Consider the following 15,052-nt stretch of genomic DNA (forward strand, 5'->3'; position numbering starts at 1 on the left):
AAAACTGCCTTTGTGTATTGTAGCAGTGAATTTAAACCAGAGAAAGCTTAGAAGCACTATCACAGTCCTTGATGGGTAAGGGACCGAATTATAATTCCACCAACTGGGTATAAAACGTCCAATGCGATTTTAATAAAATTACTTTTAACATTTAGATAGAACATTTAAATATAACACACTGGCGAACTGTAAAGCTTGTATTACTATTGCTTTTACTATAGCTTTGCAGTGCAAACATTAATTTGAATGAATTATTGAAATTCGTTTTGTACTGTAAGGTAAATTTGCAGATGGTCCCCAGCCTAGACGATTATGCAGCGAATATCAAACATAAACTGAGTTTATTAACAAATTTTATGATAAATGCCTGTAAATGTCAGTCCTGTGGTACATAGTGTTATTTTTATTTAAATTTAGTTTTTAAAATAAAAAAGTAAATGGTAGTGCCACTGCGAGATGCTGATGCTGCATTTTCCACCAGCCCTTGATAACCGAGAGGAGAATATCTTTTTCAGAAATCAGCTAAAGCTAACAAATCATCCACAATCCCTCTCCAAACAAGTTCAAATTCCTCTGACATTTTATGTCGCTTGAACCCGTCTTCATACTCCCACTTTAATGGCATAACAGCTTTTCTCACTGTCCAATGACCTTGTGAGAGAGGGTTTGGCTCTCCAAATCGAGGTGAAAGTTGATTGGTTGCTCCCACGTACTGTCCAATGGCATTTGTAACTCAATTGACAAATGGATAAGCAAAAGCATTTGGCAAAAGGAGAAAAAAAAGCAATTGGCAAATGGAGAAAAGCGAATTCCAAATGCATTTAAAAAAATTTTTTTAAAGGATTTATTAATGTACTTTTTATTGTTTTATTAATCCACGTTTTAAAACATGAATTAAATCAAGTTTTAAATGTGTCTATTTATTTATACTTTTTTTATTGTTTTATTAAAGTATCTGAATTTCTTTTTCCAAATTGGCTAAACAAGCTCTTACTAATTGACTAAGCTTTCTACTGCAGCCACTCCCAAAACTCGAGAAACGGAAACGTAATGTCTCTTGTGCAAAACCTAAATTCTTAATTCTCTTCTATACCCTGCAGGTTTTTGAAAAGTTCTGCTGCAGCGGAAGCGTGTGAGTATCTCACTAAAGTACTGGGTAAAAGTCCATTACTTCTGACAGAACTAGATCTGGGTGAAGATAAATTAAGAGACCATGATGGAGAGAAGCTCTCTGCTCTTTTAATGGACTCTCATAGCAAACTGGAGAAAATGAAGTGAGTTAACATGAGTTTATACATTATAACTTTTGTTTATTCATTATAAAAGTCTCTGTAATATCTGTGAGCATAAATAAAGACCTAATGATCTGATGTGTGTTAAGTATGTATTGAAAAATAAATAATGCTGTTTTTGTGTTCAGGCTGAATAATTGTAAGCTGACAGAGAAAAGCTGTTCAGTTCTAGCTACTGTTCTCTCCTCCAAAACCATCCTGAAAGAGATGAACCTGAACAACAGTCGTCTGCTGGACTCAGGAGTCAAAGTGATCTGTGAGGGACTGAAGAATCCTGTGTGTGAGCTGGAGATACTCAAGTGAGTACAATTCACCTGCAGCTACACACAACAAAATAACAATAAAAAAAAAATGTTTTAACTATATATTCTGTTTCTTCTGATTTCTTCTGTTTTCCTTTCTGTCAAAACTTTGTGATTTGATTTGATTAATTTAAGAGTTTTGTTAATTGTCACTTGAAATTTAATTTGTAGCATTACATGTTTTTATAATCTCAAAGACACACACACACACACACACACATATATTATTATTATTATTATTATTATTTTCAGGCTCAGTAACTGTGATCTAAATGAGGAAAGCTGTTCAGTTCTTGCTTCAGTTCTCAGTTCAGACTCCAGCAGTCTGAGGGATCTTGATCTGAGCAATAATAGTCTGGAAGATTCAGGAGTCAGGCTGCTCTCTGATGGACTGAAAAAGAACTGTAAGCTAGAGAAACTCAGGTGAATTGATGTGTAACTCTGGGTCTTTTTGTTTAATTAGTTACTAATCAGTAAGTAAGTTATCGTGTTAAAAAGTGCCTGTGTTTGTATAGCATGTATGCGCATGTATAAACATTATTTTGTAATTGTAATTGCAGGAAGCAAATTTTTTTCTCACCTGATCATTTTCACAATTCTGTAGTTCAATTTTCAGAATGTATCATGTGAAAAAATGTTGTAGTCATTCCGTAGTCAACATTTTGTCCTGTTGCACTGGTTGTCATGACAGTGGCAGTCTAGGTTTATTACTGCTGCACATGAGAGCTCACTAACAGAACTAATCCAGTGCTGCAAATACGTACGACAGCATTCCACTGAAACATTCTTGCTTGAATGAAAAAAAAAGAATTACATGCTTTACTTGTTTGAAAAAGTAATCAGTTAATTTATTGTTAATTTAAAAAGCAATGCATAACTTTACTCATTGCTTGAAAAAAGTAATCTGACATACAAGTAAACTTTAATTTCTTTATTTCCTAGAATAATTAATTAATCACATGAATGTTCCATGTTTACCCCTGTTCTAGGCTCTCAGACTGCAGTATCACTGAAGAAGGTTATAAAGCTCTGGCTTCAGCTCTGAGATCAAACCCTTCACACCTGATAGAGCTGGATCTCACAGGAAATGATCCTGGACAATCAGGAGTGAAGGAACTCAGTGATTTACTACAGGATCAAAACTATTCACTGAAGACACTGAGGTGAGAATACAGTGTTCAGTGCATCAAGCGACCGACCGCTACATTCAGAGTGAGATCTAATTTCACGCCTTGGCTGGCACTTAGCCAGAGATAAATGCACTCAGCTCTTGGCATATATCAGAACTATGCAGTATATTCAACCACATAATATTTATTTTAGGCTTCAGACATTTAAATATATATAAGTTCTAGCAAAAAAAAAAGTAGTTTGTAAAATACTCATTAGCGTCTATGGAATCAGCGATAATGACCCTTTAAACTATATTTTGATGTGTTCTATTAATATAATGTAGGTAACATTAAAGTTCTTTTTTTAAATAAAAAGAAAATTCTATTCTTCTCACAGTTCACCAGTTTAACACTCAGTTTGGATGTCATTATTTTCATTTTGCACCATTTTCCTTAGTTTGTTGTCATGGTTGTTAGTTGATTTGTCATTTGGCTCAGCTGTGTCCAGTTCATTTTCACAGTACTTAAGTTATCTCAGTTTCTGTTCAGTGGGTTCACATTAATGCTTTGCAGATGTTACCTGTGTCTTCTAAGGACTGAATCCTATAATAAAAATAATAGTGTTTCTTCATCATCATTATATTCGTTTTCGAGTTTACTACAAACCGTGAGATTTATTTTCATGTCTTTCACAAAGTAATATGGAGGAACACATCGTCCGTTATAGATCAACTAATATGACTGTAATGAAGCTAGTTTTAGAATGAAAGGAATAAGTCAGAGTCGGCGTGACTCAGGCTCGTGGATATTTATTCAGTTTGTCAAAACTATAAGCAAAGGCATGATCACACGCATCAAATAACATTAACTCAAAGCACATTTGAAAAAAAAAAAAAAAAAAAAAAAAAAGTGAAGTGACATTCAGCCAAGTATGGTGACCCATACTCAGAATTTGTGCTCTGCATTTAACCCATCCGATGTGCACACACACAGAGCAGTGAACACACACACACACACACACACACTGTGAGCACACACCCGGAGCAGTGGGCAGCCATTTATGCTGCGGCGCCCGGGGAGCAGTTGGGGATTCGATGCCTTGCTCAAGGGCACCTAAGTCGTGGTATTGAAGGTGGAGAGAGAACTGTACATGCACTCCCCCCACCCACAATTCCTGCCGGCCCGGGACTCGAACTCACAACCTTTCGATTGGGAGTCCGACTCTCTAACCATTAGGCCACGACTTCCCCATTTGGTTATACTCTCGTCGACACCATTCATTTGTCCATGAGTCTTCAAGTCAGTCTCTCTCTGCCACTTCTGAGTCACAGTGGCCATTTTAAAGGTCTCCCCACACCAATAACTGTAATTAGAAGCTTCTGAATGTCATTCTGCACTTGACCTACTTTCTCACCGCTCGTCTCAGACCGCACTCTCCCACTGCAAACCCTGCTAAACCACTCCCCCCTCGCCACGATGATCATTATATAAATAACCAAATACATTTACTAGCACATATTTGAGAATTGCAATAACGGATGTTTTGTAAAATAGTTAACATGTTTGTGAATATTTTGAATAAAAAAGGGAAAACTAAATAAATGCGATACATTACGCATACAGAGCTACACATTCTACACATTCTACAATACATATTCTAAAATAACAGTTGTGTTATACTCGCACTGGGAGCTCAGTTATAACATTTTAAACTTATGTGTGGAAGGGTTAATATTAGAATATTATTAAATAGGACTATTAGGTTTCTAAGCAAAAATTTTTTTTTTTTTTTCATATTCCCATCTCCAGGTTTTTGGGTCCTGCTGCAGATGAAGCCTGTCAGTATGTGAAAGGAATTGTGGGTAAAAACCCATTACTCCTGAGAGAGCTGAATCTGAGTAATTGTGAACTAGGAGACACAGGAATGAAACAGATCTGTGCTCTACTGCGGGATAGACACTGTAAACTCAACACACTGACGTGAGTATTGTACATTGTTTAACACTTTACATTATACAGTATATGTATCTTTAAAAAGAATAACAGTTTATCTTACATTTTGATAATTGTCATTGAAATTCTTTTTTAACTCTTAATTGTATAGAAAGCCATTACGACTCAGTACAGCTACAAACATCAAAACTTGTTTTTTGAAAACATCAACCATAAAAATGAATGAACATGACATAGGGGTTAAGCAGCTAAATATAGCGAATCCCTGTTAAAGTGCAAGCAAACACAAATTATTATTTAATTTCAACCTGTTATCATGACCAGAACTTGTTGGTGTGTTCTCACAACAATCACAAACATTTGACTGAATGTTGCTGCAGCTTTATAAACACAGTTACATAAATGCCACTGCTTAGCATTTCACTCCTGCATATGAATGCAAGGCATGCTAAACATGAGGCTTATTTTAAAACATGTTTATAGTTTCTCATTTAGACATTAATAAGGCAGACCATGCAATATTCACAGTGAAATCAGTAAAAGAGAATTCAGTTAATTTAGATGTTGATTCAGATGCTTTCTGAAGCATGCTGCAACTGCTACAGCAATAACTAGCTAAATATTTGAATGTTGTGCAGCAGCTTATTTTCTGCTGATGCGAAAGAAACCAGTCAGCTGCACCATGTGAATAATAATGTTTATATTAGATTGAGTGCCATGTAATTTCATGACAGAGCTTTTTATTTATTGACATGCTAAAGCTGAAAAGAAAAATGGAGAATGAGAAAATGAAGATTGTAACATGCTTGTTAAGTCATTAAAAGCACAATAAACTGTGCTAAAGAACTGCATTCTCTGTTCATAAGCTTTCAGTTCGGCCTGTATGCAGGTACAATATAATACACTATATTTGCATATTACACATTATGTATAAAAATGCCTGACAAATATGTCTAAAGTGAGCATGAGCAGTTGTGAGAAATTCAGATGTGTATCAATAAATTAAATCTGTGCATTCAGTGTTAAAGTGACAGCAACATAATATACCTGCTGCCCTTGACTGAAAATCTTTTATAGCATATTTAATTTATGCAGTCTTCACAGTTTTATTTTATTTCATATTTAATGACTCCATTTTTTTTAAATATTTTTTTACTTGAATCATTGGCTACATGGGGAAAGAAAAACTAATTTGCATCTTTGTTCTGGTATGTTTATTTTTCTTATTGCTTGTAATTTGATTTTGCTTTTATCACAGATTGTTTACTTATTTACTTAATTACTTAAGAAGTTTTTACTTACAGTGCCTTGCAAAAGTATTAATTTTGTTATGTTGCTGCCTTATGTTAAACTGGATTAAATTTCCTTTTTCCCCACATCAATCTACTCTCCATACATCATAATGGTAAAGCAAAAAAAATTTTTTTTTTTTAGCGAATTTATTAAGATAAAAAACGTCTTGGTTACGTATGTAACCCTCGTTCCCTGAAGGAGGGAATGGAGACGTTACGAATGGGATCTCGCCCGAGAGCCCAATCACCTTCGAGTGGTACAAAACGAGCCAATGGTACACAAAGTACCTTGGTCTGCAGAATTTGCATCGCGAGCTCCACCCCGCAGAGCGGGTATATAAGGAGAAACGCGAGCAACTCGCATTCAAGTCTTCGCTGAGGAGCCGAGCCAGTGACCCGGCCGTTCAGCAGAACAGCGATGTGGCAAGGGGACGTAACGTCTCCGTTCCCTCCTTCAGGGAACGAGGGTTACATACGTAACCAAGACGTTCCCTTTCAGTCGGTCACGTTCGACGTTACGAATGGGGTCCCTTACAAAACGCCACATGGCTGTCTTCCAGCGACCCGTGTGAGTGATAGCACCCTGTCGTGAAGCCAGCACGAGCAAGGGCCTATAGCTCACACAGACTACACTGGGTAGCATATTCCAGCTGGACATACGCTAGCAGGCTGCCTGCCCGTGGGAGGACTTACAGAAGGCAGGTATCTACCAAGGTGGTGATACATAAGAACTCTGAGGTACCCAGCCCGCAGGGTGGAAGTTACAATGACAGAGCTGGCAAGGGGCTTGCCAAGGGAAAGACACATGCTGCGGAGAGACTCACTGTGGACATACACACGTGGGATTACCCAGAAGGGGAATCACGACACATGGAGGCACCTAGTCCCACACATGGCTGACCAAAGGGCATGTACACAAGTGTTGGACATCAACAATGCTGGAGGAACCCAGGGTTCTGACTGAGGAACTCACCTGAGGGGAATAGCGCATGCATCCAGTCCGTGGAGTGGAATGGCGCAGCAAGCGGATTGACACCGAGCAGGTCCTTACTGGCCCGAAGGGGCGAGTACCCGGGAGGACACGGGCTCTACACGGAGATTATAAAACCTTGCGAATGTGTTAGGTGTTGCCCAGCCCACAGCTCTACAGTTGTCTGCTAGCGAGGCGCCATGCGCCAGCGCCCAGGAGGAAGCTACGCTCCTAGTTGAGTGAGCTCTCACCCCTAGGGGGCATGGCAGGTCTTGAGCCTGATAACCCAGGACAATAGCATCCACTATCCAGTGGGATAACCTCTGCTTGGAGACAGCCTTTCCCTTCTGCTGGCCTCCGTAACAGACAAAGAGCTGGTCTGAGGTCCTAAGGCACCGAGTTCTGTCCACGTAGGTGCGGAGCGCACGTACTGGACAGAGCAGCGCCAGGGCTGGGTCTGCCTCCTCCAGGGGCAGTGCTTGCAAGTTCACCACCTGATCCCTAAAAGGAGTGGTGGGAACTTTGGGCACGTACCCAGGCCGGGGTCTCAAGATAACGTGAGAGTTAGCCGGCCCGAATTCCAGGCACGCTTCGTCAACTGAAAATGCCTGCAGGTCCCCGACCCTCTTCACTGAAGCCAAAGCCGTCAGGAGTGCAGTTTTCAAAGATTGAAATTTTAGCTCTACTGAGAGCAAGGGTTCGAAGGGAGCTCTCTGCAGTGCTGATAGAACCACTGCGAGGTCCCAAGAGGAGACTTGCTGAGGGCGGGGTGGATTGAGCCTCCTTGCTCCTCTCAGGAACCTGATGATCAGATCGTGCCTCCCAAGAGACTTACCTTCAACAGGGTCATGGTGAGCCGAAATGGCGGCCACATAGACCTTGAGGGTGGAAGGAGACAGCCTTCGTTCCAACCCCTCCTGAAGAAAGGAAAGCACTGACCCAATCGGACATTCCCAGGGGTCCTCACGCCGTGAAGAACACCAAGTGACGAAGAGGTTCCACTTCAAAGCATAGGCATGTCTGGTGGACATGGCTCTAGCTGAAGTGATGGTAGCTACCACCTGTGGTGGCAAGGTACCTAAACCTTCCGTGACCCGTCCAGAACCCACACATGTAGGTTCCACAGATCGGGACGTGGGTGCCAGAGGGTGCCCCGTCTCTGAGAAAGAAGGTCCTTCCTCAGAGGAATTGGCCAGGGAGGGGCTGTCGCGAGGAGTACAAGTTCGGGGAACCAGGTCCGGCCCATTGCACATGGCACCCCAGCCCGTGGCAGAGGCATCTGTTGATACACCAACATGTCTGGACACTGGTTCTAGGGGTACGCCGGCCCGTAGAAACGAGGGGTCCAACCACGGGATCTATGCCCACCATCGTTGCGTGGACACCCCGAAACCTGGGGGGACGCCGGGCGAACTGAATCGCGTAGCCGAGCCTGAGCGTCCAGATGAGCCAACGGGAAGGCCTGGGGAGCTCTAGCCAGGCTCCCAGGAACTGAACCAGTGGGGTCAAGGGGACTACAGGCGTACCCACAGTGGGGCAGCGTGGTGGAGCAGACAGCCCCGGCATGGGAGGCATAGCGTCCCTTAGCGGGGGCGAAGTGCGGGCACTCATCTGACTCCAAGTAGCAAAGAGGGCATGAGAAGGCGGAGCGTTCTCGGGCCGGCTTTGCCTGGAAACTGGCAAGGGGAGAGGGGAACGAGAGCGGCGAGGAAGCACGTCGCCAACTGTCGTTCGTGGCCTCTTGGGACCCGGAGGTAGAGGAAACAGCTCTTTTAGTGAAGGTTTGGGTACCACCGGCCGCAGGGCCAGTGGCAGAACAAAAAGAAAACGAGAACAAAGGATTCTCCCCCGGCCCTCCTCCGGGGGAATGAGTGGTCCTGCTACCATCTCCTGACGAGCTGACGTCTCCAACTCCGGGTCGCCCGTCTCAGGAACGCCGCTTGGCCTGGCGTTTGGCAGGCTTAGGGGCAGAGACGGGTTGCGCCGCCCTTCTGCGGCCATCTCCTCGCTGCGGCCGGGGTGAAGGCTGCTGCTGTGGCCGAGCGGGAGTGGAGGAGGCACAGTTGCATCGCAACAGAACGCTCCACCGGGGGAATCCCAGCATACCCCTTGGCTGCCCCGCCATCAAGGGCAGTGAAGGCGGGGGAAGTACCAGAACGGTTTCGGGGCAGTTAAAGGTGCCTTCCATGAACTGGTTACCTCCTGGTGCACTTCCGTGAAGAAAGGAACAAGAGGGGGGTGCTGGCGATCCGCATGAGCAGCCCCCAGGAACCAATCATCCAGCCTCGAGCACTCAGGACAGGGTGGAGGGTTCCGCTCAAGCCCGATGCTCTCCGCTGCCCGGGAAAGCACGGCCGTCAGCTCGGGATCGGACTCGGACAACGCTGGCACTCCCGAGGGAGGCAACGCAGCCGAATCCTCATCTCCCGAGGACTCAAGCCCGCCTTGTGATGCGGCGATCGAACATACGGTCCTCTTCGCGAGCCCCGAATGAGATTTCAGGAGCCTGAGAGGGTCCAGCAAACTCATTCGGAAACTCGACCGGCTGCAGCGTATGTGAGGGGGGTGTGGCCCGAGGAGGTTCGCTCGTCGGGGAAGCCCACACAGTAACCCTCAGATCACCCTGGCCACCAGCCGAAGTAGCCCTCTTACGAGAAGAAGAGCTAGAACGGGGTGTGGCAGAGGGGACTCTATACCTTTTAAGGTAATCGAGTCTCAATCTCAACGCCGAGATGGTCATGTCCCCGCAATGAGAACATGAGCCATCCACGAACACAGTCTCTGCGTGCTGGAAGCCCAAACACGTGACACAGCGATCGTGACCGTCACGAGGAGCGATATATCGACCGCACCCAGAAACACACGGGCGAAATGACATCTTTAAAAAGAGGCAGATCGGCCCGTATCTCTTTTGTGAGAGAAATTGCTCTTTTAGCGGTGTTGAAGCGCTCAGGGGAACGCGGGAGCTGTCGCAGGAAACACAGACGAACCGCTGAATCGCGCCGTCACACCAACACCAGTGACTCTTGCAGCACTCCGGTGAAAGCAGCAAGCGATGTGCTCGGCTCCGAAGCGAAAGCTTGAATGCGAGTTGCTCGCATTGCTCCTTATATACCCGCTCTGCGGGGCGGAGCTCGCGATGCAAATTCCACAGACCAAGGTACTTTGTGTACCATTGGCTCGTTTTGTACCACTCGAATGTGATTGGGCTCTCGGGCGAGATCCCATTCGTAACGTCGAACGTGACCGACTGAAAGGGAACTTAAATGATTCCATTGCATAAGTACTCATATCCTTATCTGGAACAGTTGACATTTAGCTCAGGAGTATTCATATTGTTTATAGATGTTACTACACGTTTAGTGAAGTTAACCTGTGACAAATTCAGTTGAATGGGTATGATTTGGAAAGGCACACACCTCTTAATTAAAGGTCTAACAGCTGATATTGCATATCAGAGCAAAAACCTTAATGAAGTTGTTTTGTGGCTAAAATATTCCAAATAATCTTTCCTGTCTTTGTTTTATTTCTCTGCAGGCTAAAGAACAACAGTATCACAGAAAAAGGTTGTGCTGCTCTGACTTCAGTGTTTATTTCAAATCCCTCAAAACTGATAAAGCTGGATCTGAGTGGAAATAAACTAGGAAACACTGGAATCCAGAAGATCTGTATTCTGTTGAGAAATCCACAATGTAGCTTGAAGAAACTGAAGTATGTATTTTTATTAATCTACAAATAAGATGGCTATAGAAGCTAAAATTATTTTTTTCACTGTGTTTAAAGAGAACTATTTCATGAAACTGAAATTAAGCAGGTGCTACATTGAGTGTAATACTTAACAGCTTTTTAATGTATATTTAGTCTTTCAGACTGCAGTATCACTGAAGAAGGTTATAAAACTCTGACCTCATCTCTGAAGTCAAACTCAAACCTGATAGAGCTGGATCTGACAGGAAATGATCCTGGACAATCAGGAGTGAAGGAGCTCACTGATTTACTGCAGGGTGGATGCTGTAAATTAAAGACTGTCAGGTAATAAATGCCTTTTAGTATTTATGAAATGTGTGCAACTAGTTAAATGTGACAAATAAAGCAAATAAAGAATTAGAATGGCATGATTTACTGAATTGCTATTAAGCAAATCTGGTAATATTTATCACAATTATGACTTGCACATTCTACTCTTTACTAAACTTTAGTACTACACTGGACCCATAAGAAGGATGGGAGCTGCAAAAGACTTAAAATTCTAACAAGATTATTTAATTTAAAGTTTTTAAATGTTCTGCTTCCTGTAGGTTTTTGAAAAGTTCAGCTGCACAGGAAGCTTGTGACTATCTGAGTCTAGTTCTGGGTACAAATCCATTAGTACTAACGGAACTGGATCTGAGTGAAGGTAAATTAGGAGATCTGGATGGAGAAAAACTTTCTGCTCTTTTGATGGACTCCCATAACAAAGTGGAGAAAATTAAGTGAGTGATCATGATTTATAACTTTTATTTTGTTCAGTATAAAGTACTGTCAGTCACGTGTGATCAGATATGAAAAGCTGCTTATCTCTTATGTGCTGAATATGTACTGAATATTAAATAATACTGTTTTTGTGTTTAGGCTGAATAATTCTGAGATGACAGAGAAAAGCTGTTCAGTTCTAGCTACTGTTCTCTCCTCCAAAACCAAACTGAAAGAGATGAACCTGAACAACAGTCGTCTGATGGACTCAGGAGTCAAAGTGATCTGTGAGAGACTGAAGAAATCTGAGCTAAAGATATTGAAGTGAGTGCACTTCAACATTGCCTACACTTAACATAATATATTTATTGAATCTGGTTGCTTCCAGATATATATATTTTAAATATATATTTTTTTCTCTCAAAACAGTGGTAATATCTCTAGATAAAACTACAATTTTTAGAAAAACTCAAAGAATGTTTTGTTGAATGTAACAAAACATGACACAATTAGCAATAAAATAAATGTATCAAATAATTACAATTAAATATAATTAAACACAATTATTTATATCAGCTGTCAGTAGTTATATAGTAGTTATGTAGCAGAATTATTATTACCATCAACTAATCTGTTCGTCCAGCAACCATTCAGTGTTATTTCATATCAACTCTAAAAAATATTTTTTTTTTTGTGGCCACAGAAAATAGCTTTCTTTCAAGTACTAGTGCAGTAGAGCATGTAACAAGATCGGCTTGCAAAAAGGGACATTATCCGAAAGCTGTGACAATCAGAAACCTATGTAATTTGTGCACAATATTTGTATTAACTAAACACTAACACACAACTAGTGTAAGCAAATTAACATACAGTCAGATATACACGGGGGAGGGGCACATGAGACTGAATGAATGAAACCATTAGAGAAACTGGAGATGAAGCTATGAAAAGGAGTCAGTTAACCACCTGAGTGTGACCATCAACACCGCTTTCTGTAGATGGGGTCTACAGCTTATTCTAAACCTCTGTTCTATTTAGTTAAATGTATGATACTTACATTGACTTGGTCGTTGAATGAGTGTCTGGATGCAGCCTTGGATTGAAGTCTTGATGGTTTGAATGTTTGATGGTGTTGGAATTGCAGTCACGTTCTACCAGGTTTGAACAGTGACAAACTCCAAAGATGTTATTCTGGCTTAATGGTGGTTGAGAGAGTTTTCTCCCAGATGAAAAGTGAAGACATGGCTGTAGTCCATAAAAAATTGAAGTGGTTTGCTTACATGTCTGTTTTTTGTGTGTTTTTTGTTTATCATATCTGATAATGTATTCAGCTCTGGTGTGTCTAGATATATATTGTGACTCTGAATTTGAAACACAATGTTACATTTAAATGTTAAAATGTATTTATATTTAAGCTTTATGTTTTGCAGACTCTCAGACTGCAGTATCACTGAAGAAGGTTATAAAGCTCTGGCTACAGCTCTAAAATCAAACTCGCACCTGATAGAGCTGGATCTCACAGGAAATGATCCTGGTGAATCAGGAGTGAAGGAGCTCAGTGATTCACAAAAGGGAGGGTGGTTTACATCAAAAACACTGAAAACTCTGAGGTAAGTGTTATTAATATAGTAAAATGCAAAAGTTTGTAGCTGGAACAGAATTTAACCATCAAAAAAGACATTTATAAAAGCTTTGAAATGACTGAAGACCCTTTAAAACAAGATTTTAAAAAATCATCATATGGCAGTTAATGTCAGTCTACTTCTCCTGTGTCCAGGTTTTTGGGTCCTGCTGCAGATGATGCCTGTCAATATCTGGCTGAAGTTCTTCACATTAAAAACCTGTTACTCCTGAGAGAACTGAATCTGAGTGGACATAAACTAGGAGACACACGAGTGAATCAGATCTGTGCTCTATTGCAGGATAAACACTGTAAACTCAAAGCTCTTCAGTGAGTGTTGTTTTCATTTATTATTGTAGATTGATCTTCCCAGTTATTGATTTCTCAGAGACTGAATGTTGGCATCAGATATTTTGTGTTTATAAATTCTCTCTCATGTTTATAATTTTAGGCTGTTTGGTTGTGGTCTAACAGAGAAAAGCTGTTCAGCTCTTGCTACAGTCCTGAGATCAAACTCCAGTCTGAAAGAACTTGACATGAGTAACAATAATCTGCAGGATTTAGGAATAAAGAAACTCCAGAATGGATTAGAAAATAAAAACTGCACACTCAAGAAACTCAGGTGAGTGAAAATGAACCATTGTTGAATTTTAATGACAACATGCCATTTCTCCCATGTTAAATTACTACAGTAAACAGTTTCTGTCAGATTAAATATGTTTTTTCTCTTTTTTTTCTCTAGTCTTTCAGACTGCAGTATCAGTGAAGAAGGTTATAAAGCTCTGGCTTCAGCTCTGAGATCAAACCCTTCACACCTGATAGAGCTGGATCTCACAGGAAATGATCCTGGACAATCAGGAGTGAAGGAGCTCAATGATTTACTACAGGATCCAAACTGTCAACTGAAGACACTGAGGTGAGAGATATTAAAATAATTAAGTGTAATTTTAGCTGAAAACAAGGAACTGTCAAAAAGACATTTGTAAACGCTTTGAAATGACTGAAGTTACTTTTGCAACATTGTAAACATAAATCACTGTATGACAGGTAATATCAATGTGCTTATGTTATGTCCAGATTATTGCACAGTCCTGATGCAGAAGAAGCCTGTAAATATCTGACTGAAGTTTTTGATAAAAACCCGTTACTCCTGAGAGAACTGAATCTGAGTAAACATGAACTAGGAGACACACGAGTGAATCAGATCTCTGCTCTACTGCGGGATAGACATTGTAAACTCAACACACTGATGTGAGTATTGTGTTCATTGTAGATTTTATGTTAAAGACATCAGATGAGCAAAACACAATAATTCTCAGTAATCACTGAATATCGGCATCAGATTCTTTTGTGTTCATAAATTATTATTCTCATGTTTATCTTTTTAGGCTGTGTGGTTGTGGTCTAACAGAGAAAAGCTGTTCAGCTCTCACTACAGTCCTGAGATCAAACTCCAGTCTGAAAGAGCTTGACATGAGCAACAATAATCTGCAGGATTCAGGAATAAAGAAACTCCAGAACGGATTAGAAAATAAAAACTGCACACTCAAGAAACTCAGGTGAGTGAAAATAAACCATTGTTTGAGTTTAATGACAACATGCCCTTTCTCCCATGTTAAATTACTACAGTAAACAGTTTCTGTCAGATGAAATAAGTTTTTTCTCTTTTTTTCTCTAGACTTTCAGACTGCAGTATCAGTGAAGAAGGTTATAAAGCTCTGGCTTCAGCTCTGAGATCAAACCCTTCACACCTGATAGAGCTGGATCTCACAGGAAATGATCCTGGACAATCAGGAGTGAAGGAGCTCAGTGATTTACTACAGGATCCAAACTGTCAACTGAAGACACTGAGGTGAGAGATATTAAAATAATTAAGGGTAATTTTAGCTGAAAACAAGGAACTTTCAAAAAGGCATTGTAAACGCTTTGAAATGACTGAAGTTCCTTTCGCAACATTGTAAACATAAATCACTGTATGACAGGTAATATCAATGTGCTTATGTTATGTCCAGGTTATTGCACAGTCCTGATGCAGAAGAAGCCTGCAAATATCTGACT

General features: G+C 41.1%; 1 protein-coding gene across 1 annotated transcript in view; it reads left to right on the forward strand.

The window, feature by feature from the left end:
- Positions 1 to 15,052, forward strand: part of LOC132159554 (uncharacterized) — a 1,375,546-nt gene that overhangs the window by 1,135,361 nt on the left and 225,133 nt on the right. The window contains exons 77-80 of the mRNA XM_059569099.1: positions 1,101 to 1,274; positions 1,421 to 1,591; positions 1,847 to 2,017; positions 12,804 to 12,983. Coding sequence (XP_059425082.1) covers positions 1,101 to 1,274; positions 1,421 to 1,591; positions 1,847 to 2,017; positions 12,804 to 12,983 — 696 coding nt within the window. The remainder of the gene's footprint in view (positions 1 to 1,100; positions 1,275 to 1,420; positions 1,592 to 1,846; positions 2,018 to 12,803; positions 12,984 to 15,052) is intronic.

Source organism: Carassius carassius, chromosome 16, assembly GCF_963082965.1.
Source record: "Carassius carassius chromosome 16, fCarCar2.1, whole genome shotgun sequence".
Taxonomy (NCBI): Eukaryota; Metazoa; Chordata; class Actinopteri; order Cypriniformes; family Cyprinidae; genus Carassius; species Carassius carassius.